The sequence below is a fragment of the Catharus ustulatus genome, chromosome 1 (genome assembly GCF_009819885.2).
Source record: "Catharus ustulatus isolate bCatUst1 chromosome 1, bCatUst1.pri.v2, whole genome shotgun sequence".
NCBI classification, from domain to species: domain Eukaryota; kingdom Metazoa; phylum Chordata; class Aves; order Passeriformes; family Turdidae; genus Catharus; species Catharus ustulatus.
In genome coordinates this window covers 163,182,344-163,205,212 of record NC_046221.1, presented here as the reverse complement: position 1 = coordinate 163,205,212, position 22,869 = coordinate 163,182,344, and the positions used below count along the sequence as shown (strand labels likewise).

Genomic DNA, 22,869 nt, shown 5'->3' with positions numbered 1-22,869 from the left:
AGGCAAAGCCCAGCTCATCCAGGAGTTGGTCAAGAGACCCAAGCTCGGAGTGTTTTGGGGTCTCTGCTGCAGTGTTTTTGGTGACGCTGGATGTTTTGTGTGGCTCCGAGGGGCCTGCAGCTGCCTCCGGGGTGGGGGTGGGTGGATCCTGTCGGATGCAGCTGGAGCTGGAGGGGCTTTCTGTGTTGCCCACAGAGGAGATGATGTCTCTGAACACCTCATCGTAGCCATATTCTTCCAGGTCCTCTGTCAATTTAAGGATCTCCTGGGTCCTGGTCTCCTCATCCTGTGGGCGCTGCTGGTGACGAGGCGCTCTTTGATGGGAGGGCATACCAATTCCCTCCCACCTTGGGGGGGGAATTAACCACTTGGAGGCTCTCCAGGTGGCTGTGACAGGCCTGTTCTGTCGCAGGTGAGGGCCCAGATCTTTAAACAGGTCACTGGAGGTGCCTCCCCCATGCCCTCCCTGCCCCAGGTGGTTCCAAATGGACTGGGTGTCAATGCTGCCGTGCACAGCCCGTGTGGGTTCCACGGGTGGCAGGCGAAGGCTCTGCCTTGTTCCCAGCCCGTAGCGTAGCTGCCATGACATCTTCACTGCTCTTTGCCAAACACTGGCCACGAGCACGCAGGAAACTGCTCCTTCCTCAGAAGCTGCTGCCTCCTCAGAAGGTGCTCTCCTGAGAGTGGTCCCTGGCTTTTATAGCCCCCAGGGGTCATGACATGGAGCCATGTCACAATGGGCTCTGAGTGTGATGCCACCTCGTGTCACAATGGCCCGGTGGTTACGCCTTGTCCCAGCGGCCTGACGGATTCCTGGTGTTGCCCCTGGTTACCAAGGGCTTTTTTTAGTCCTTTGCCCCTCGACTTTGTCTATTCTTGTTCTTCTCCCAATGACCCTCAGCTCTTCTCCCACCTTTTGTTTCTCCCCTAAACATCCCCTAAGAAGCTCTGTGCCCTGCCAAAGTGTTTTTCCCACTCAGCCCAGAGTGTGTTCGAGTCCTCACCCCATGTAGGAAGATCAGCAGAACAGAAAAAAACCTCTTTGAATATAAACTGATGTGTGTGACAATAAAAAGTCATTGTTTTAAAAGATTAGCAGCACCGGAGTGCCAAGGAAATCCTCCTTCTTTAATAAATTTGGGGACAAGGGGCTAATGGTCTGAAGCTACAAGGAATAGGCTGAGTTGTGGAATTCCTTCTTTGCCTCAGTCTTCACCAGATGGGTTATGTGGGGGATAAGCAGTCCCTTGATCTGGCACACAGGGACGGGGGACAGACCAGACCCCCTGCAGTCCCAAAGGGCATCATTAGGGACCTGTGGAGCCACTTAGACGCTGACAAGTCTGTGGGCCTGGCCTGCAGGAGGAATGTGCTGTGTGCTGCTCGAATTGCTCCAAGCCTCAGCACCAGCTCCATGCATTCCTGGGAGCCACCACCCTGAAGGGAGCACATTTCTTCCCCTAAGAGCCAAGGGATGTCTGGGGATTTTGCTGCCACTTCTGGGACTTAGACAGGTACATCAAGAGGAGAAAATGAGCCTGGAGAATCCTCTTCCTGAGGTTTGTGCTGAGCTTGGAGGAAGATTTTGCTTAGCTGATTGGCTTTTGTTATGCTCGAGGATGTTTAGCCCCCTCTGGAAGCCTCATTCCTTGGGGTGGAGTTGGTGGAAGGAGGAGTTGGGCAAAAGCTGGGGACAGCACGTTTTGAGATCCTGGATAAAAGCAGCTGGAATGTGTAATCCCAGAAATAAGGATCTAAAGCTGTCCCAAAGGGATGCAATGATGGGTCTGGAGGGGAAAATCCTGGAGGAGACTCAGGGAAGAATCATTGGGATCTGGAGCTTCCTGAGGAGTGGCAGCTCCAATCTCTGCTCTCTATCACCATGCCCAGGACCTGAGGGAATGGCTGGAAATGTGTCAGGGAAGGTGTATGTTGGATGTTGACAAAAAGTTCTTCCCCCAGAGGGTTGTTGGATGCTGGACAGGATTCCCAGGGAATGGTCACAGTCCCAAGGCTGCCAGAGCTGTTGGAAAGGACTCTCTGGCACAGGGTGGGATTTTTGGGATGTCCTGTGCAGGGCCAGGAGTTTGACTCATTAATCCTCGTGGTTCCCTTCCAATACAGGATATCCTGTGAATCCAGAGAGTGTTTTGGCTGGTTGACAAATCCCTTTGACCCTTAAATCTATTCCCTACCAGGCACAACTATCCAAGGAATATTTAATGTGAGATTCAGTTGTTTTCTGCCTTGAACACCTTAAATCCCGTGGTAAAATCACCACCTGCTCAGCTATTTTCTCCTCAAGCCCATCTTTTCCATGAACATCTGATTCCCAAGTTCTCAGCTTTTTTTCCCCCCGTTAATTATTTTAATTACTTTTAAAACCTGGCCCCTGACTAGGCACTAGGTGGACACAGTGGCTGAGTTTTATTGCAGAACCTGCTCCTGCTCAAGGAGTTATTTTTGCTGAAGGCTTCCCTAGAATTGCTGAGTCAAGAACAACGCTTTGATGGGATAAACATCTTCCCTCTCCCTTCTGTTCAGACCCTGGAGCCCCATTTGCCTGAGTAAAGATGTTGAGTTTCTTGGAATGCAGCTCCTGTTAAAGGAGCCCTGGAGCAAACACAGCGAGCTCTTGCTATAATTTAAGAGTTTATCCCAAATCCATGAACGATGGACCCAAATCTGGGGGCTGAAAGTGGTTCCTTGTCTTGACCACATCTCTCCCAAGACCTGCAGGTGGTTTGAATTCAAATTTGAATTTGATCTTGGAGCTGGTCAGTGCTTTCCTCATGGAGGAAAGCTGGTCAGTGCTGCCTTGGAGGTGGTCACCTGCTCCCAGCGTGGCTTTTCCAGAAGGGTTTGGCCAAAAGGTCAGTGCTCAACTGTTGAACAGAGCCATTCCTGATGGATGTGTGGAGAGGCTTCCAGGGGGAGCACGCGGGGTTTGCACAGAAATAGTCGCTCATCCGACTGAATCGTTAATGCCCGTTGCCCGCGGAGACTAATTAAGGAGAGCTGCAGCTGTTTTGGGAAGCACTTTGTGGGGATTACACGGCGAGCGCGGGCTGGAGGAGCTCTCGGAGTGTGAAACATTAGGAAAGGCGTTTTGTGCCGCTGCGCTCCGAGGAGTTGAGGGAATGGGGGGTGTGTGTGGGGACAGAGTTTTCCAAACTGTTTTCATGGAGACGGTTTGAGTTTGGCCAAGCAACGGGATGTGAGTGGTGACAGCCTGGCTTTGGTGTGGACATGTCAGGAATCCTGGGAGAGAAAGGTTAATGGGTGTCCCTGCTGCCTTTCCCTAAAATCTTGCTGCCTTTTCCATGTACTCCTGTGGGCAGCTTGGGGAGTTGGGGCTTTTCTCTGTCACTTTGGTGGCTCAGAAGAGCACATGGGAACGACCTCGGATTTGTTGTTGTCCAGAGAAGGGAAGGGTCTGGAGCAGCTGAGGGATCTGAGGGGACTCAGCCTGGAGAAAAGGTGGTTCAGGGGGGACATTTTGACTGTCTGCAATATCCTGCTCCAAGCCCCAAGTCCAACCTGGACTTCAACACTTCAGGAACAGGGCAACCACAGCTTCTCTGGGAATTCCATCCCAGCCCTTCCCCACCTTCCCCAGGAAGAATTTTTTCCTAATATCCCATCTAACTCTGCCCTCTGGCAGTGGAAACCCTCTACCCCATCGTGCTAAAATTGTGCAATACAAGATTTCTTTTATTCCTCCTTTTGAAATTTCCAGAGGTTTTATTTGATCATTTAAATTTATGTATCTTCATTTACATAAGGTCAAGTTTTCCCGCACATGGGACATAAATTCACTAAGACCATGGATCACTTTGGGTTATTTTGAAAGAAAATATATGAACGCATTGTAAAACCTTGTACCTGGTTTTGTGCAACTTCTGAGCCATCCTGGAAATCTTTGAATCCTTGGTCATAAACCCTCCTGAAGGATTTGCTGTACTGGATTAAATCCTAAGGCTCTGGGAAACAGCCAGTGCACGGATCTTCTGGGAGCCAATGGGAAAACTTTGGGAGCATTAGTGCAGTTGAGATTCAGGCTGGGAGTTTGGCTGTTCACACTCCCAGTGGCATGTGCAGAATCCCTGGAGCTCCAGGGATTACAGCTTTATGGTTCGCACGTGGGATTTGCTGTGAGCTCCTGGTTCTTTTTATAGAGAGTCTGTTCCAGGGGGATTTCAGAGAGGGAATTTCTGACCTTTGGACAAGAAGCCATCAAGCTGTGAACCAGCAGGAAATCCAAAGTGGTTTAGCCCATGGTCGTTTTTAAAATCCAACTGTTTCTTGGTTTGGGATGTTGTTTGTTGGGTGATTATTGTTGCCAGGGGCCAAAGCTGTGCTGAAGCAGGGTCTTGGTGTTGTGTCTTCATAGAATCTGGGAATGGTTTGGGTGGGCAGGGGTCTTTGAGGATAATCTCTTTCCGTCCATTGCTGTGGACAGGGACACCTTGCACTATCCCAGGGTGGGGCTCCAAGCCCCATCCAACCTGGCCTTGGACACTTCCAGGGATCCAGGAGCAGCCAGAGTTTCTCTGGGCAATCTGTGCCAGGGCTTTCCTTACTCACAGAAAATTCCTTCCCGACCTATCCCTGCCCTCTGGCAGTGGAAAGCCACTCTTCCTTGTCCTGTCCCTCCATCCCTTGTCTCAAGTCCCTCTCCAGCTCTCCTGGAGCCCCTTTAGGCACTGGAAGGGCTCTAAGGTCTTCCTGGATCCTTCTCTTCCCCAAGCTGGATGTTTCCAGCTCTCCCAGCCTGACTCCAGATTAGAGGGGCTCCAGCCCTCAGAGCATGGTGGTGGAATCACCATCCCTGGAAGTGTTGAAGAAACCTATGGATGTGGCCATTGGGGTCACAGTTTAGTGGTGAATGTGGCAATACTGAGTTAACAGTGGGACTTGATGATCTTGGATGTATTTTCTGACCTCAACCATTCCATGATTCTGGGTTTATCTTCCCTCCATCATCCCTCTTAGGTTAGGGGATGTGAACCAGGCTCCCACATGGCTTGTGAGGTGTATGGAATTCTGCAGGACTCACACCTGGAGGATTTGTTTGGAGGAGGAGGTGCATTGTAACTGTTTCTCCCTCCAATATATGTATTTGGTTTAATAAGAAACAAGAGCATGTGCCTTTTACCTGAGACTATGGAAGAACCCTGGAGCGCTGTCAATAAAAAGATTCCCTGACAGCTTTGGAAAGGAAATGAAAATTTATCAAATATTCCCCCTCCTGTCTGGTGCAGCCTGTCAGATGTGGAGGCTGGAAAAGGGAGATTTGTTGTTCTTTCCCTGTCCACACTGACACCCCTTGGTGATCCCTAAGATGTGACAAAGGGAATGCTCTGCTCACCTATCACTCAGGCTTTGGAAAATTATTTTTTTGTTGGAGAATAGAATCCAGGTGCCCTCAGAGGTTTGGAGTCACAGGAAAAGATTGAAGGAAAGTGGTTTGGGTTGAAAGAGGCTTCAAAGATCATCTCATTCCAACTCTCTGCCATGGGCTGGGACACCTTCCATGGTTGCTCCAAGCCCAATCCAAGTCATGGAATATCCTGAGTTGGAAGGGACCCACACAGGTCATCCAATCCAACTCCTGGCCCTGCACAGGACACCCCATGAATTCCACCATGTACCTCAGAGGACCTTGAATCAAAATTATTCCAAAGTCTTGTGGTGGGGTGGTTGGGATTTTCTAAGGAGGAATGGCTCTCCTGAGCCATCCAGGTAGCCAATGGGAATTTCCTTCTTGTAATCCTGTTTTCCACATCAGAAATTTCAGTGATCCTGGTCCCCATGTGGATTTGATCCAAGTGAAAGTGTTGGCATTGTTGTTCCTGTGAGTTAAGGTCCCTCTCATGGCACCCCATCCTGAGGAGGATGTTTTTTAGGATCAAACCTATGAGAAAATTCCAACTCTGGTGCAGGAATGGTGTTTTTGAGTTCCCTTTTAAGCCCTAGTGGCCAGTCCTTAAGGTCTGCCCATGGAATGGGATGGTGGGGAGGGTTTGGTGCCATCCAACCCCATGCTGAGCATGGAATGCCATTGGATTCTTTCTCCTCCAGCACAGCTGAAGCTGTGGTCTTTGGGGAGGTGGGAGAAGTGGATGAGTGCCAAACCCATCCAGCTGGATCACCCAAATGGGCAATCCAAGGAAATCAACCACATGCCCTGATGCTTGTGCACAGCTTAGGCTGTGAAATTCTTTATTTATAGGAACTTAACGGATCCTGTAATGGCTTCAAGCAGATGAACGCATTCCTTTAAAGCAACAGCAACGTTCTTCCTCCTCGAGGGAGAAGGTTTTAACTGAAAGAGGGAAGATTTAGAGCAGAAATAAGGAAGAAATTCTTCCCTTTGAGGGTGATGAGGCCCTGGCACAGATTGCCCAGAGAAGTTTTGGCTGTGCCCCATCCCTGGAAGTGTTCAAGACCAGGGTGGATGGGGCTTGGAACAACCTGGGATAGTGGAAGGTGTCCCTGCCCATTGCAGGGCTTCGGAACTGGATGATCTTCAAGGTCTCTTCCCACCCAATCCGTTCTGGGATTCTCTGAAGTTGCTTTGAAGGGAAAGAGCTGGGACAGAAACCGCACTGAAAAGACCGCACACGTTTTCCTCTTCCTCCTTCCCATCCATCCTGAACTTTGTCGAGCGATGGATAAAAAGGGGGGAAAAAAAACAACCAACCCACCCACAATAATCTATAGCAACTGTCAGCCAGCAAACTACTCCCATTTCATAGGGATAGGTTGGATGTCAGCGCGGGATCGATGGCTCTCGCGCCGTAATTATAAAAACTCGTGGGTTGTGTTGCTTGAGTGAGTTTGGGAAGAGTAGGGTCTCAATCTTCCCTCTAATGGGGCTTTGGCAGTCGGTGGCGCAGCGGCTTCGTCTTAGTCTGACAGTGTTGTCATTAAACACCAGGTAGCGTGGAACAACAGGGAACACGGCTCCGGAGCGGCCGGGAACACGCGGCTTTGACAGGAGTGATTTGTCATCCAGGAGCTGCCCAAACTCCTGAGCCTGGAATACGGGCGGCTGCTTAAAGTGACTTATTGCCCCTGTCGGCGGCTGCAGTTGTGATTTGATAATCGGTAAATGTTTGTCAAAGATGAATTCCCTCCCTGATGCAGTGCAGTGCTGGAAAAGCAAATGAAAAGCGGGGAAAAAGAACATATTGGATGGATTAAAGACTAGGGCAGGATAAGGGTGATGGAAACAACAGGTTTCCCTGTTAACTTGGTGTCCTTCCTTCAGGGAGGTGAAGTGTTGATGTTTGGGACACTGGGATGGGGACTCACTGTCAACACAGGTGCTGGGGGACCGGGAGTGCTGCAACATTAATTACATTTCATGAAAAATTTCTTCATGGCAAGGGTTGTTAAGCATTGGAAAGGGCTGCCCAAGGAGGTGGTGGAATCCCCGTCCCTAGAGATGTTTCGGGAATAACTGGATGCAGCACTCAGGGCTCTGGTCTGGGTGACAAAGTGGGGATTAATCACAAATTGGATCTTGGAGGTCTTTTCCAACCTTAATGATTCTGTGATTATAAGGAGTGTTTTTTTCCCCATATTTCAAAGATCCTGGCGCTGTGCTTGGTCTTGAGAGACTGTAGGCTGATGTGGAGCAGTGGTTCTCCTTTGCTTAACCTCATGGCATCATGGAATGGTTTGAGTTGGAAGAGACCTTAAAGATCATCTCATTCCAACCCCACCTTCCATGGTCAGGGAACCATCGTGGTGTGTCTGACTTCAGCTCTGTTCTCTGTCTGGGAGGTTTCAAAGAGTAGTTTTTTGGTAAGGAAAACAACATCCTGATTCTTTCTTTCATGAATGTGATGCTTTTCTGACTTTTTGGGAAATATTTCCCTTGGCAAACCCGTGTGCACCTACTCAGGGGTTACAATTTGTAGTTAAATTCCTTTGTTTCTGGTTGGGATGGATTTTGAGCCTGTCCATCAGATGCTTTATATCAAAGTTTAGAAAGGAGAATTAAAAGGATCTTAACGAACCTTCTGCCTGCAAAGTCTTCCTCCCATCTCTCTGAGTTTATCCAAGTTCCTCTGCTGAATGCCAGTTAGGTCAGGTTCTTTTTAAGTGGATACTTAGAAAAGCTAAAAGCTGGGTGGCCTTCACTTGGATAAGGGGCTTTGAGGATGGGGAATACCTAAGAGATTCAAATTTTTCCTTGTTAAATTTAAATAAAATTTTTAAAAAAATGAGTCAATCCTAAAGCATAAATGCAAATGGAATTCCAGCCCGCCAAGCGCTCCCGTCGCTTCCCGAGGCAGAGCCACCTCTCCCCGTGCCACGGTGAGGCGTGAACACGAGATCCCTGAACCCATTTGATTATAGCCGGGCTTTTTCTGGTGTCTGAAGTGCTGGAAACGATCAAGAGCAGGAAAAGTGGAGTGATTTATTAGACTCATAAAAATTCATACTTTGTTATTCCAGTTGTCTTCCATCTGCAGCTTGTTAGAACGAGCACCCCTGGCAGCTCCCGCCGCGAGGCCGGGGGGAGGAGGGCATTTATCAGCTTTCCTCCTGCCATCCCGCTCTCATTTAGAGGAATGGATCCAGCTCCTGGAAACACATTAATAATCATTCACTGAAGGAAGGGGGGAAGGAAAACCCACCACCCTCTTTTGTTATAATAATAAGGGTTGTGTTTGAACAAGGGCCGATGCTCCAGAGACCCATTCAGGCTCTTTAACACCGGCTGGAGCTGGGAAAACGGTGTTCAGAGCCTTCAGTGTGACCTCCTCTTGCCAATCCTGGTGGGGTCTCCTCATCCTTGAAAGGCTCTTCCACTCCTGTGATATTTGGAAGGGCCATCCTGGGGCTTTTTTGGCAGTGGGGATGGGGATGTGACAGAGCTGGTGGGATGTTGGTGATGTGTCCTCCTGTCCCCTCCAAGATGTTGTTGGACCCCTCTGTCTCTGCCTCTCTCTGTATTTTGGGACCGGAGAGAATAAACCAAGATATTTTCTGGTGTTTCTGTTGCAGTTGGAATATTGGTATTGTAAGGCTGAGTCAAAGGTACAGTTCTTCCTGTTATTTTCTGTGGCTTCCCAAATCACCTGGCTCCAAGGGCTGGCAGGGCTCAAGTGACCCAGACCCCTTTGGAAAATGATAGGGATTGTTCTTACGTGGGTAAATGTAGGATGGCTTTGGTTGGGAAAGACCTCCTGAGATCAAGTCCCAGCTGTTCCCCCAGCACTGCCAAGGCTACCACTGATCCACGTCCCCAAATGCCACATCCACACATTATTCAACACTTCCAGGGATGGTATTCCATGAAGTACAGGAAGGGTCTGGAGCACCAGGAGTGGCTGAGGGTGCTGGAGGGGTTCAACTTGGAGAAAAGGAGGCTCAGGGGAAACTTTCTGGCTCTGCACAACTCCCTGACAGGAGGGTGCAGCCAGATGAGGGTCAGGCTCGAGGGAAAGGGCAAGAGGAAATGACTTCAAGTTGTGCCAAGGGAGGTTTAGATTGGATATTGGAGAAAAAATTGTTTCATGGAAAGGTGGCCAGATGTTGGAATAGGGTCCCTTGGCAGTGGTGGGATTACCATCCCTGGAAGGGTTCTGAAAATGCGTGGATGTGGCATTTGGGGATGTGGTTTAGTGGTGACCTTGGCAGTGCTGAGGGAAAAGTTAGACTCAATGGTCTTAGAGCTCATTTCCAACCTAAACCATTCCATGATTCCATGCTGGATGTTGTGGCATCCTGGGAACACCCAGATCCCCAAAGACACCATATCCGCTAAACCAGATCCACTGAAATCCGTCCTGTGCAGCATCCCAGCTGCAGATGGAAGTTGGGACTGCACCAGTGGGCTGGAAAGGGAGTTCAGGTCCTCAGCCTTTTGGGAGGCTGATCCTGAGTGTTTTTTGCAGCAGCATTTTTCCAGGGAGTTTCTTGGAGCTTCGTGACTTTCACATCTGCTACTTTTGTTTCTGCTTCTCTCCTGTCACGCTCGCTGCCAGTGTTTCTTCCTTGCTGTTGGATTTCTCCTGGCTGTGCCATCCCCAGCTTTTCCAGATGCTCTTCTCCTCACTCCCTTTCTTTCTTCTCAACAGCTCAGGGATCGCTTTGTTCCCCCATGACATCTCCACGCATGGTGGGGCTTCCTAAACCTTTGGATTTTTGAAAAGCTGTAATAAGGTCTCCCTGGAACCTTCCCTTCTCCAGGCTGGACTTTCCCAGCTCTCCCAGCCTGGCCCCAGCCCTTGGAGCATCTCCATGACCTCCTCTGGACATGCTCCAGCAGCTCCACATCTGTCTGCTGTTGGATCCCAGAGCTGGATGTAAAACTCCAGGTGGGGTCTCACCTGAGCAGAGCAGAGGGGCAGAATCCCTCCCTTTCCTGCTGCTGGAATTTTTGTCTTAGAGTTGGATGATGTTCTCCCATTCTGAATTTCCTGGAAACAAAAGTTCTATATTTTTCACCTAAACCCAGGAATTTTGGATGTAGACCACGACATTTATTTGAGCAGGATGTGTGGATTTGCCCGGAGAGGTTGTGAATCCCCATCCCTGGAAGTGTCCAAGGCCATGTTGGACAGGGAATGGAGCAACCTGGTAGAAAGTGTCCCTGCCCATGGCAAGGGTTTTGGAAGATGAGGCCAGAGCAGACCACTGGGCACTCCACATCATGGAATTCACCAAGCAGATTTGGTATTAATTTCCCAAATATTTCCAGTTGAAAGCAGCTGCCGTGCTAAGCAAATTTTCCAACGGGTTTGGAACCCTCTAAAATGTTTCGGCTCCAAATCCCACCTTTCTGATGTCCTCTCAAAATGTGACACTGGAGCAGCTGCCGTGCTCCAGGTCCCAGGTAAAGCACTTTGGATCCATTGGATTTATTTCATATTAAGCAGCAGTTCATGATCATAAAGCATCGTTTACACGCCGGCATAAAGAGCTGTCGCTCTTGAAAGAGCTCGGAACTGAATGAGTGTGAAAATTAAATTCCCCTCTTAAACCCAAGGATGGCCCTTTTGGAAGCTGATTCCAGTCGCAACATAATTAACCTCTTGCTGTGCCATTCTGTGGGAACATATTGAACCTGCTCCAGGATAATCATCCCTAATACTGGTGTCTGCTTTCACACTGAATTCCTAACAGCATTACAGTAATCCCAAAGCTTTTGTTAACTCCAGGGACTTGGCCAAGTTGGCAACCAGGACAAAAGGTGTCGGAGCCACGTGGCTCAGGGGTGATGCCATCCAGGTGTGGTGGGACAGCAAACACCAGAACTATTTGCTTTTGGATGGAGGAGCTGGAGGAGCTTTATTGAGGTTTCCCATGGATTTATTCCTGTTGAAGGTCATTTCCAAGTGCTTGGGGCAACCTGGTCTAGTGGAAGGTGCCCCTACCTGTGGCAGAGGGTTGGAACTTGATTGTGTTAAATGTCCTTTCCAACCCAAACCATTCCATTATTCTTGTTTTATCTCAACTTCTCTGTGTCTTTCTCAGTTTTTCCCTCCATTGCTCTTCCCTTCCCATCCACGGTTTTCTCATCCAGGGAAGCAGGTGGTGTTGGGGATGATCCCCAGAAGGTTTGAGTGTTTTTCCACCTCTGATGAGCTGAAGTCTGAGACTGGAGAATAGATTCAGGGAGACCTTAGAGCCTGAAGGGGATCCAAGAGAGCCTGAGAGGGACTTGGGACAAGTGAATGGAGGGACAGGACACAGGGAATGGCTTCCCACTGCCAGAGGGCAGGGACAGATGGAATATTGGGAGGGAATTCTTCCCTGTGAGGGTGGTGAGGGGCTGGAATGGAATTCCCAGAGAAACTGTGGCTGTCCCATCTCTGTAAGTGTCCACAGCCAGTTTGGATGGGTCTTGGAGCAACTCAGCTGATGTGAAGGGCAGTGATTGGAATTCCCAATCAGCAAAAAAAGCAAATTGTTTTGAGTCAGGGATGTCTTTTCCCATGGAAAAGAGGGAGGTTTGATCCCATACCATCCCAGAGCATCACTGCATGTGTACAATGGTCCTGCTGCAGCCTGGGATGTCTTTGGTTGAGCATCCTCTTCCTTCTGGGATTTGAGGATAACAGTGGGTTTTGCTCAATCTTCCCTTCCAGACCGGGAGCAAATCCCATGGTGAGGGATTCATCTTCATGGTGGGAAGTGTTTGCTTCCAGAAAACCCTTCAGAGATTTTCAGTTCTTTTTGGATCTGCTTTGGGTTCCAAGTGTGAGTTTTTGACCCCCTGTCAGGAGCTGGAACATGCTGGTGGCTCCTTCACATGTGTCCTAATAGTCCTTAAACCTTTTTTTTCTCCTCATGACTGTTAGGAAAGAGCAGTTTGGTTTTGTCAGAAGTTTTTGGTCTCTGTTTTGCTTTTTTCCTTGGGGTAGTCCTGCTGCATCCCTTTAATCTCCGAGGGTTTTCCTGGCACTGGGGCCAATCCTGGCAGCATATCCAAGGTTCAGCTTCTTCTCCCCAATTTGCATTCGTCCCTGCTCCTGTCTCGCTTCCAAGTGCTGGAAGATCAATGTACCTGTCACTCACTGCTTCCCAGCCTGCCTCCGATCGGGATTAACGGCACAGCTCGGCACTGAGCCCCAGTGGAGACACACGGGAAGGGTTGTGGTGGCCAAGGATTGACAATGGGAGACTTAACGACTTAATTTAGTTCTTTTCCCCATTCCTGTGCCCGTACAGGAAGCTTTTCTATCTCATGTCCTTTTCCAAAAGCAGCAATAATGTCTTGGATTTGGGAATCTGCCCTCCTGAAGTTCCCCTTGCTTATTTCACTTCCTTTTTCCCATCAGTATCTGAACAGGGTTTACTGCACCAATATTGTGGTTTCCCTTATCCCTTCTCATCCCCAGCATCATCTTCCTCTTGCCTCATGGATTTAGAATCACAGAGTCATGGAATAATCATTAAAGTTGGAAAAGAGCTCTGAGACCATCAAGTCCAAATGTTAACCCAGCACTTCCAAGACCACCTCTAAACTCTGTCCCCAAGTCTGTCCCACATCAACAGGGCTTTTAGGGACATCTTTCACTAGACCAGGTTGTGGCTGGTTGTGGCTCCAAGCCAAAATTTCTCTGGGCTATCTGTGCCAGGGCCTTCCCGCCCTCACATGGAAGAATTCCTTCCCAACATTCCATCTAACCCTGCCCTCTGGCAGTGGGAAGCCATTCCCCCTTGTCCTGTTACTGCAGCACCTTGTCCAAAGTAATTTCCCATCTTTCTTTTAAGCCTCCTTTAAAAGAAGGTTTCTCCAGACCCTTCTCCAGGTGAAATATTCCAGGAGCAAACACTTTTTATGCCCTCCCTGCTTCAACTTCCCCAGGGGACCATTCCTGGTACTTCTCTCAGGAAAATAAGAGAAGAATTAAGGACCTTTGCATCCAACTCCTTTCCTAAGGGATGCGTGTGCTGGTGGCTCCTGGATCCTACCTGCTTGTAGCACCCTGCTAAGAGATTTTGGCAACAAATTCCCCATCTCAAGGTCAGCACTGAACAAGAGGAAACAGCCTTAAGTTGTAACAGAGGAAGTTTTGTTTGGATATTAGGAAAATTTCTTCACTGAAGGGGTGCTTGGGCCGCCCAGGGAAGTGGTGGAATCATCATCCCATGAGGGATTTATGGATGTGACACCTGGGGACACGGTTTAGTGGTGGCCTTGGTAACACTGGGTTGATGACCTTAGAGGTCTTTTCCAGCCTTAACAATTCTACATTTAGAGTTTACACCAGGATTTTTTTCTTTTTTTCCCTGGGAACGGGAGGCGCGAGCGGCGCCCGCGGGACTCGCGGCTCCGCAGAAAGCCCCGAGCTCAGCAGCGCGCGGCCCTGGCTGATAAATGATGCTCATATCCCATTCGAATATGATGCAAGCAGTTTTTTTGTAGTTTGTCTTCCATGGCGGTAGTAAAGTTTTTAATTAGGAAAGCTAATGAGATCGATTAGTCATTAGAAGTGACCTCTGGATCGCGGCGAGGAGTGGGGATGTGTGCGCCGGGCTGATAACGGGGGACGCTGGGGTATTGTTTGTAATAAAAGCGTGAAGTGTTTGATTTGAGTGAAATGTGCCACGGGGAATACATCACGCGGAGAGGAAAAAATTACAACCCTGGGAGCCTGTAATGAAGGGAATTAAACCAACATCCTGTCTAAATAACATGATTATCTACACAAAACCCCTCAGCTAGCAAGTAATAATAGAAAACGGAGCTCTTCGGAGAGGCTCTTTGAGGAGGTGGTTAATGCCAGAGTCGCGCATCAGGCACTTTCCAAGGAGCAGCTTCGGAATGAATACACCATCCAATTACCTCTGGGAATAGAGTTTACCAGGTGCCAGCCTGTTTTGGGGAAGGAGGAGGAGGAGGGGGATGCCTGCAATAATTTGGGACCTCTCTTTCTTGTCAGGCAGGAGTTTGCTGCAGTTCTGGGTTGATTGGTGGCAGCTTGAGCTTGCGCGGGGGCAAAAAAGTGTTAATTATGTATTCAGCGAATTCCCAGCTTAGTTATTCCGTGAGGTTGGAGTGGAGGAGGGAAAGGGGCAACTTGTGCTGTTGCTGGTTGGGAGGATGTGGGATGGTGGCTCTCATCCCTTCCCAGAGAGATGGAAGTGTTTTGGGTGCATGGTTGGTGCTGTATCTGTGAGAGGTTGGGTGTGTCCACATCTTCTGGGTGACAAAAGTGGCCCAGAAAGCAGATTTAGGTGGGATACTGGTAAGGAATTCTTCCCTGTGAGGGTGGGGAGGCCCCTGGCACAAGTTTCCCAGAGAAGCTGAGGCTGCTCCATCCCAGGAAATGTCCAAGGCCACTTTGGACAGGGTTTGGAGCAACCTGGGATGGTGGAAGGTGTCCCTGTCCATGGCAGGGGGTGGAACTGTATGGTCTTCAAGGTCCCTTCCAACTCAAACCATTCCATGAGTCTGTGATTGCAGGACAGTGCCACCATCACCACAGCTGGGATTTAATCGTGTGTGTGGTGTTGATCCCTGCAGGGGTTGGCACCTCTGTCCTTTTGTTGTCTCCATTTTCCTGTCCTAAATACAGTTCCCTGAAGGAAAAAGTTCCAAGTTTGCTGGTACTTGAGAACAATTTTAATTCTAATTAGAGCTTCAACCTTGCAAAGGCTTTAAAAGCCCACGCAGAGGTTTGGTCACTGCCCTGAAGAATTTGATCTACAAAAAAATCCTGGGATAGGGAAAGAGCAATGGAATTGCATTTGCTTCCCATGCTCATTCCTCTCTCCCTTCTTGCCTCACCTCTAAAGTGATCTCTGAAGTACCTCACCTCTAAAGTGGCTGCAGTTCCTCCAGTCATTGAATCATCAAATGGTTTCTACTGGAAGAGAACCTGAAAGATCCTTTAGTTCCATGATTCATCCCATGGGTTCAGATTGCAGAACGTTGTGTCATCTGTACCATGAAAAATTCCAGTGATTTTTCAGTCATGGCAGAGCCTGTTTTTTGGCTTTTCCCATCACCAGGGGTTATAACTTTTTTGCTGAATTTGGGAATGGAAATTTGTGTTGCTTGATCCCTCCTGAAGCCAACACAAGTCATCAACTTGTTGGGAATGCTCAGGAAGGAAAATATTCCCTGTATGAAACTGTAAAGCTGTGGATTGATGTTGCCACTGTTGCAGGGAAATGGGAGAGCTGTTCCCTCCCTTCTTTGGAATGGTGTCAGCCCTGAAATATATTTCCCTATTTTTCCTATTTTACCTGGAAATCCACCTTATTCTCGCTCCTCTCACAGAGACAAACATGGGGATGGCTCTAACGTTTTCATTGGAAATAACGACCCCACTTTACCCCTCCCAACCTCTCCATAATTTTAATGAGAGGATCTCCAAGAAAAACAGCCGGCCCTTTAAATCAGTTATAAAACCCAGAGACCGAGGCTCAGCATGGAGTGTCAGCTTTAATTATCTGGGCAGTTACAGCTGTATGTTATAAAAGTCGGGCAATTAGGTGCATTCCTGAAAGCTTGGAGGAAAAAAAAAAGGGCTCATAGAAGAAAACCACAGTCAAACATAGAACTGTTAATTGCACAAAACATTCAGTGGAATAACCTGGGATGTAGATCATCCTGCAACACAGAGAATCTGGGAATAGGTTGGGTTGGAAAGGAGCTTAAAGCTCATCCTGTTCCCATGGAAGGAGCCTTCCATTATCCCAGGTTGCTCTAAACCCTGTCCAACCTGGACTTCCGCTTTTCTAGGGATGAAAAATATGATGAAAATGCCAAGGATTAAAAGCATACATTTATTTCCAGTGTGGATGTTGGGATCAAGGTGTTGTTGGTGAATCCATGATTCCTGTGGTGGAGTTTTGCTGATGGGCTGGTGAAACCAGTCCCAAGCCCATCAAGAACTTTCTGTTACCATCAGCTCTAGTGGTCCCATTCCTGAAACTTCACCCCTTTTTTCAGGTGCTAAAAAGTTGGATGTGGGACCAACAGCCATTGAACTTAATGATCTTCAAAGTCTTTTCCAACCTTAAAATTTCCATAATTCTGTGCCCATCCACACCTGAATTTCAGACCCATTTTTCCATATTTTTTCTCCTAGGATCCAACTTCCACTTTGCAAGGAGCCCCCCAGCCAGCAAAGTGATAAAGACACGCTACAGGATTGTAAAGAAGAACGTGGTGTCTCCAGCCTTATCCTCCTTCACCAGCCCCATTCCCACCTGGAAGACCAGGCGCCCTGTGGCATCCAGGTAATTCTTCCATCCCTGGAATACAGCTGGCTGGGATGTGGGAGCCACGGGAACTCCCACGTTGACTCTGTGTTTTTTCTGTTGCATCTTGTTTAATTTCTCTCTTTGTTTGGTCTACTCTGAGTTTATTGACTTAAAGTGTAAAATCATATTAGGAATTGGTGCCAACAGCTTATGCCTTTGGCTTCCTATGTATTCCCTCTTGGAATTAATTGCTTCCATGGAGCAGTTAAATAAGCTGAAAAGAGGATGAATAAACGTGTGGATCTTGGTGATGAAGGAGAGTGTGTTGGATGCTCCAAACTTACCCCAGGATGTAGGTGCTGTCCCAAACTCTTTATTTCCAATTATCTGGATGGGTGAAACATCCAGAAATACTTTGGCAGTGCCTGAAGGTGCTCTTACCTTGAGTTGGAATATTCCTAAGTCAGGAGAGGTTGAGGTGTTTCCAGGGAGCATCTCAGAGGCCACGACAAGACCTGGAGCTTGTGTAGAAGCAGGAAGGTCATTAAAATAATTGAGTCTTTAAAGCAAGGTGTGATTAGAAGTGATGATTTGGTGAAAATACAGATTTTAGCTATTTTTAGGTCAGGAATAATTTGTCCTCTCCCTGAATTCCCAGGAGTCATGGGCAATGTTTTGGGCAAAGAGAGCCTGCTCTGCTCTTCTCTGACTTTGATCTCCCTGCTCCAGGTGGTTTCCTCCAGAAGTCCTTCCCCAGCAATGTCCTGAGGATTGGTGGCTTTTGTGGTAGAGCTGTGGAGGGACAAAAAATCGTACTGATTGTTTTTAAAGCCTGACTTTGCCTGATACTTCTCTTTAAAAGTGAATTTTGGGATTCACAGATCGATATCTAAAGGGAGGATTGGTTTTGGAAGAGTTCAGGGTATGGGATAAACAGAGAGGTTGGGAAAAAAGGTTGGGTCAGTTATTTTGTCTGTTTTCCAAGCTGTTGTTTGGGAAACTCCTCATCTCCTGTACTTTACTGGTCTCAAAGTGCTTCTTCCAGTGTGGAAACTGGGATCCTTTTGGGCTCATGGTCAACCTTACCTGCACCACCTCCTCCTTTATCTTCACATTCTACTTTTGCCTGTGGTATTTTCCCACCTGGGCATCATCCCTGACATCCACAGGTCTCGTTTTTTTCTGGGTTTTTCCCTTCAATTACTGCTCCACTTGGGGGTGCCACCTCCATTTGCACATCCTTGGGAACAAATTCCTGCATTTCCTTTTCCAGAAACAAACTATGTAATTTTTTGCCTGCTCCATCATCCTGCAATTTCATGGAATCATAGGATGGTTGGGTGGGAAGGGACCTTTGAGATCCTTGAGTTCCAACTCCTCCCATGGGCAGGGACACCTTCCACTATCCCAGATTGCTCCAACCTGGCTTTGGACAATTCCAGGGATGGATCAGCCACATCTTCCTAGGAAAACTGTGCCAGGGCCTCACCACCTTGGAAGTATCCAAGGCCAGGTAGGACAGGATTTGAAGCAACCTGGGATAGTGGAAGGTGGCACAGATCATGGCAGGAGGTGGAAACAAGATGATCTTGAAGGTTGTTCCCAATTTAAACCATTCCATGGTTCTTAATTCATAGAGAACAAGTCATCCTCCAAGTGTTGGGCTCAGCTTCTTCCCTCACACCTTGGTACTCCAGATATGGTGAGAATCAAGGAGGGGAAAAGCATGGAATTTAGAGCAGGAATGTCTGGGATCTGTGTGGTGGCTCTTGCTCAACCCAGTGGTGATTTTCCAAGGAACGACCTCGTTCTACCACGATTGGCCGAGAGCTCCCACTTGTAGGATCATTTTCTCTGTATTAATCTCTGACTTCATTAAATTGGTGTAGTTTAGATCTTACAGCTGCTTCAGACAAATCTTGATAAAATGCCATCAGCAAATTAAAACAATTATGTTTTAAAGAAGCCATAAATCTCCGTCTACCAATTACCTTCATTGGGGGTGATCAATCATCTGGCCTGTCTGGAGGAAGCACATGGCAAATGCTTCTCCTGGAGTTTTTACAGGATTTTTTGCTCCATTGTTTTTATCATCATCTTGGATTTGTCACAGGCAAGGATCTGCTTTTTTCCTGATTTTCTTTGTTCCTCCCAAAACAAGGAGAAGCTCTGGTGACAGTAGGACACACCTTCAGTTTTATTTTTCATACTGAGTAGTCAATTATTTTTAATATTTCTATTTTGCACTTTAATCATTGTAATGTTATAGTAATAATTGGTATTTTCAATATCCTCTTCCCCTTAAGCCAGCAGTGGGATGCCAACTGGTGGTGCTGCTACTCCCAAACTGGTTCCCAGCCGGCACTAAGGAACAATTTCTTCCATAAAATCCAGGTTTTTGGATATCTGGAAGTAATGTTTTACTTTGCTGGGAGATCCAGGATGTCACCCTTTGTGCCAATAAATCCACAAATCACCAGACTAAGACAAAGAGGGATGTTGCTTTGGAAAATGAGTAACAGGGAGAGTTGCTGGTGGTTCCTGATGTCAATTCCTCAGGAATGAACTCCGTGCTCCCCTTCTTGCTGGGTTGCATTAAACTCGGCCCTGGTGCTGACTTTTCTTCGAGGCGATAGGTGGGAGTATATTTTAAATTAATTTTACTCCACTTTTTGTAATATTTTTGTTTTAAATAGATTTATAAGCAACTTGGGGCCTATTTCTCCAAATTTATGAAGATAATTTTCACTCTCTTGATAAGGTGAAATTTACACCTGCTATTTCCATATTAATTCACATTGCTAAGTGGATCTAATTTTCTTCCGTTCTTCTATCTGGTGAGTGTGGCCTTTCCTAATGCAATTTCCCCCTCACTAAATCACTGTGATCGGGAGTCATGATCGAGTTAAATTAACTTAAATTAATTTACTTAATAAGAGCTCCAGATCATTGTGAATGAGGTTAAGATTTATTGATTCTCCTTTTCACTCCTCCCCCTTATCTCCCGCGGCTTTGCTGGGAGCGCGGCTCACAAGGGCTGCGATTTGCTGGCCTTAAATTTCGGTTGCTCCTGGTGACATTGAGGTTGGTCATCCTTTAAAAATCCTGGAGGGAGGTGTCCTCTCTCCTCACAGTCTCCTTCTGCTGGGAAAGGGATGAGGGATTTGCCATGGAGGAGTTGGGATGGATGCAGCGTCGTGCTGAGATTTGGCAGTGATGCCTCTCCTGCTTCCAACCTCTTTCCATGGTCCACCAGAAAAAGGGGATGTCCACATGTCACAGACCTTGCACAGAGGCAGCAGAAGCCTTCTGGGGTTGATGGTCAGAGGGATGGAGCACCTTTCCCACAAGGAAAGGCTGAGAGAATTGGGATTGTTCAACCTGGAGAAGAGAAGCTTCAGGGTGACCTCAGTGCAGCCTTCCAGTGCCTGAAGGGGTTGAAAGGAAAGATGGAGATGGAATTTTTACAGGGATTGACAGGACAAGGAGGAATGGCTTCCCACTGAAAGAAAGTAGTGTTAGATTCCATATCAGGAGGAAGTTCTTCCCTGTGAGGGTGGTGAGGCCCTTGCAGAGGTTTCCCAGAGAAGCTGAATCCCCAGGGGAGTTGTCATGGTCCCAAAGCTTCTGGAGCTCAGGGAGCATTTGGACAACACTCTCAGGCACAGGGTGGGATTTTTGGGGTGTCCTGTGCAGGACCAGGAGTTGGACTAGATAATCCTTGCGTGTCCCTTCCGACTCAGAATATTCTAGGATTCTATAAACTCCTTCAGAAGACTCCAGTTCTCTCTCTGGAGAGCCAGAACCACTTTTAAGAAACATTTTTGGGAGCAGAGAGCCCTTTGAGTTGAGCTTATAGACCCCCAGTGGGGGAATGAGACACTGACCCACTTTGAAGAGTTTTCTTCTCAAATCCTGCTGCAAGTGTGGAAAACAAAAGTCACCTGTCTGCAAATAATGAGTTGTGTCTGGCACTGCTGGGGAAACTCTGATATTTCTTCCTGAAAACTTTGCAGCGCCTCTTGAGGGACAATCCTACCCCTCCAGCACTATAAATAAGTAAAGAACAAGATAATCCAACATTTGTCAGAGAAATGCCAGCTCAGGAGAAAGGAACTCGTCAGTGGAGGATTTGCTCGTGTAGTTTAGTTTTGTTTTCTTTTTTCCTTTTATTTTCTTCTCTTTTGTTCTGTTCCATGGCCTGGAGCGCGTTGAACATGTTAAGATGAAAACAGTTGTCACCATCCCTGGAGGTGTTCAAGAAATGACTGGATGTGGCACTCAGCACTCTGATCTGGTTGACAAGGTGGTGATTGGTCAGAGTTTGGACTTGATGGTCTTTTCCAGCCTAAATGATTCTGTGATATGGTGATTACAAGGATTTTCCCCCCAGATTTCAAAAGCTGAAGCCTTTAGGGATTCAAGATGGAAATGGGTGATGCAGATTTTGAAATGGGGTTCAGCCACCAGGGAGATAGAGCTGAGCATCCAGGAGGAGGAGGAACCACCATCCCTTTCAGTCATCCTCTGCAGGAGGTTGGAATTTTGGGTTCCAGGTCACTTGGACACACCAACCTCCTTGTCCCATCCCTTCCTCTCCTTCGCAGTGGGTGGTTTTGGGTTTCCAATTTCCTTTTCTTAACAACATCTTTTAGACACCAATTGCCAACTGGCTGACCCAACTCATGATCCAGTTCAGAGAATCATGGAATGGTTTGGCTTAGAAGGGACCTTGGAAGAGCATCTGGTCCAACCCCCTGCCATGGACAGGGATGCCTTCCGCTGGACCAGGTTTTTCCAGTCCCTATCCAGCCTGGCCTTGAACACTTCCCTGGGATGGGACTATCACACAGCCCGTCATCCATTCCTAGGGAAGCTTTCCTGAGTTTCCTTTCTATTTTTTTACATTCCTGGAGTGCTGTTCCAAGTTTCCCTGTGGAATTGATTTCGCCACCTTGAGACAACAGGATTGTGTGGTGGGGAAGGGCACTTGGCTCCCCTCTGTGACAGATTATTTTAACTTGTCATGGATGAAATGAATGTGAAAACTCATTATATCCCCTCTCTTTTGGGGAGGAGAACATATCCTTGGGAATTTTGGGGAAGCTTTCTCATCCTTTCCTGTTGTGTTGGAGACTGGGGCAATCAGGGTCTGCACCAAGTTGTCCACCATAATCCCACCTATGGACATTAATGGGTTAAACCAGATTAATTCCATCACTTCTGAGCTTTTTGGTTGCACTCTGAGGGTCCCTAAGAAGTCCTTCCATTCAGGATGGGGTCACCCAAGAACTGTGACACCTCTGGAAACTGTTGGGAAGTGCTTGGGACACGTTGGTTGCTCGTTGTACGACCCAACTTTGGATTGGGGTGATGGCGAGACCCTGGCTCAGGTTGCCTAGGAAAGTTGTAACTACCTCATCCCTGGAAGTATTCCAGGCCAGATTGGTCAGGGCTTGGAGCAATCTGGGACAGTGGAAGGTGTCTCTGCCCATGGTTGGAACTTGATGTTTTTTAACACCCCTTTCAACCCAAACTGTTCTGGAATTCTTTGTTCACGATCCTGGAAGGTCAGCGGTTGGAGCTGAGAATAGAGAGCAGAGTGTGGGGCAGTAATTCACAGTGGATGGAGCAAATCCATATTTCTCTGCTTCTGGGGCATCATCTCAAAAGTTGCAGAGAAAACAGGGAAAACTGTTAACGTCGGCTTCCACGGCAGAAAATTGCCGAGCGCTCCGACGGGAGAGGCTTTAATCGACGTTCCCATATATTGTGAGCAGACAGGGATGGGCATTTTAAAGATCTCAGCAAATGCTCTCTTCTCTCCTTGATCCATTTATTTTTTTCCACCAGTCTGTACCTTCTAGGGTCCGAGAGGTGGGATTCCAACCACCCACAGACCGGTTTGGAGCACAGATGCTGCTTTAAGTGATTCAGTCTCCCAGTTTTGGGGAGTTTCAAGCACAGCTTTTTATGTTGGTTTACTTAATTGGGATGATGCTCCAGTGGGATTTTACCTCTTGGTGCCGATGGCTCTGGGATCTTCCTGCACAGAGGCGAGAGAATCGTGAGCAGAGGGCAGAGGTTGGGACACCGGGAGTTAATTTCCTTTTATCAAGATGATAAAATTCCCCCTCCTCCTTCCCGGCTTTTGCCGCGTTAATCTGCGAACGGAGTCGGAAT

At 47.8% G+C, this 22,869-nt stretch overlaps 1 protein-coding gene across 1 annotated transcript in view; it reads left to right on the top strand.

Moving 5' to 3' along the window:
• Nucleotides 1–22,869, top strand: part of ZC3H3 (zinc finger CCCH-type containing 3) — a 143,628-nt gene that overhangs the window by 53,097 nt on the left and 67,662 nt on the right. The window contains exon 4 of the mRNA XM_033068885.1: nucleotides 16,572–16,722. Coding sequence (XP_032924776.1) covers nucleotides 16,572–16,722 — 151 coding nt within the window. The remainder of the gene's footprint in view (nucleotides 1–16,571; nucleotides 16,723–22,869) is intronic.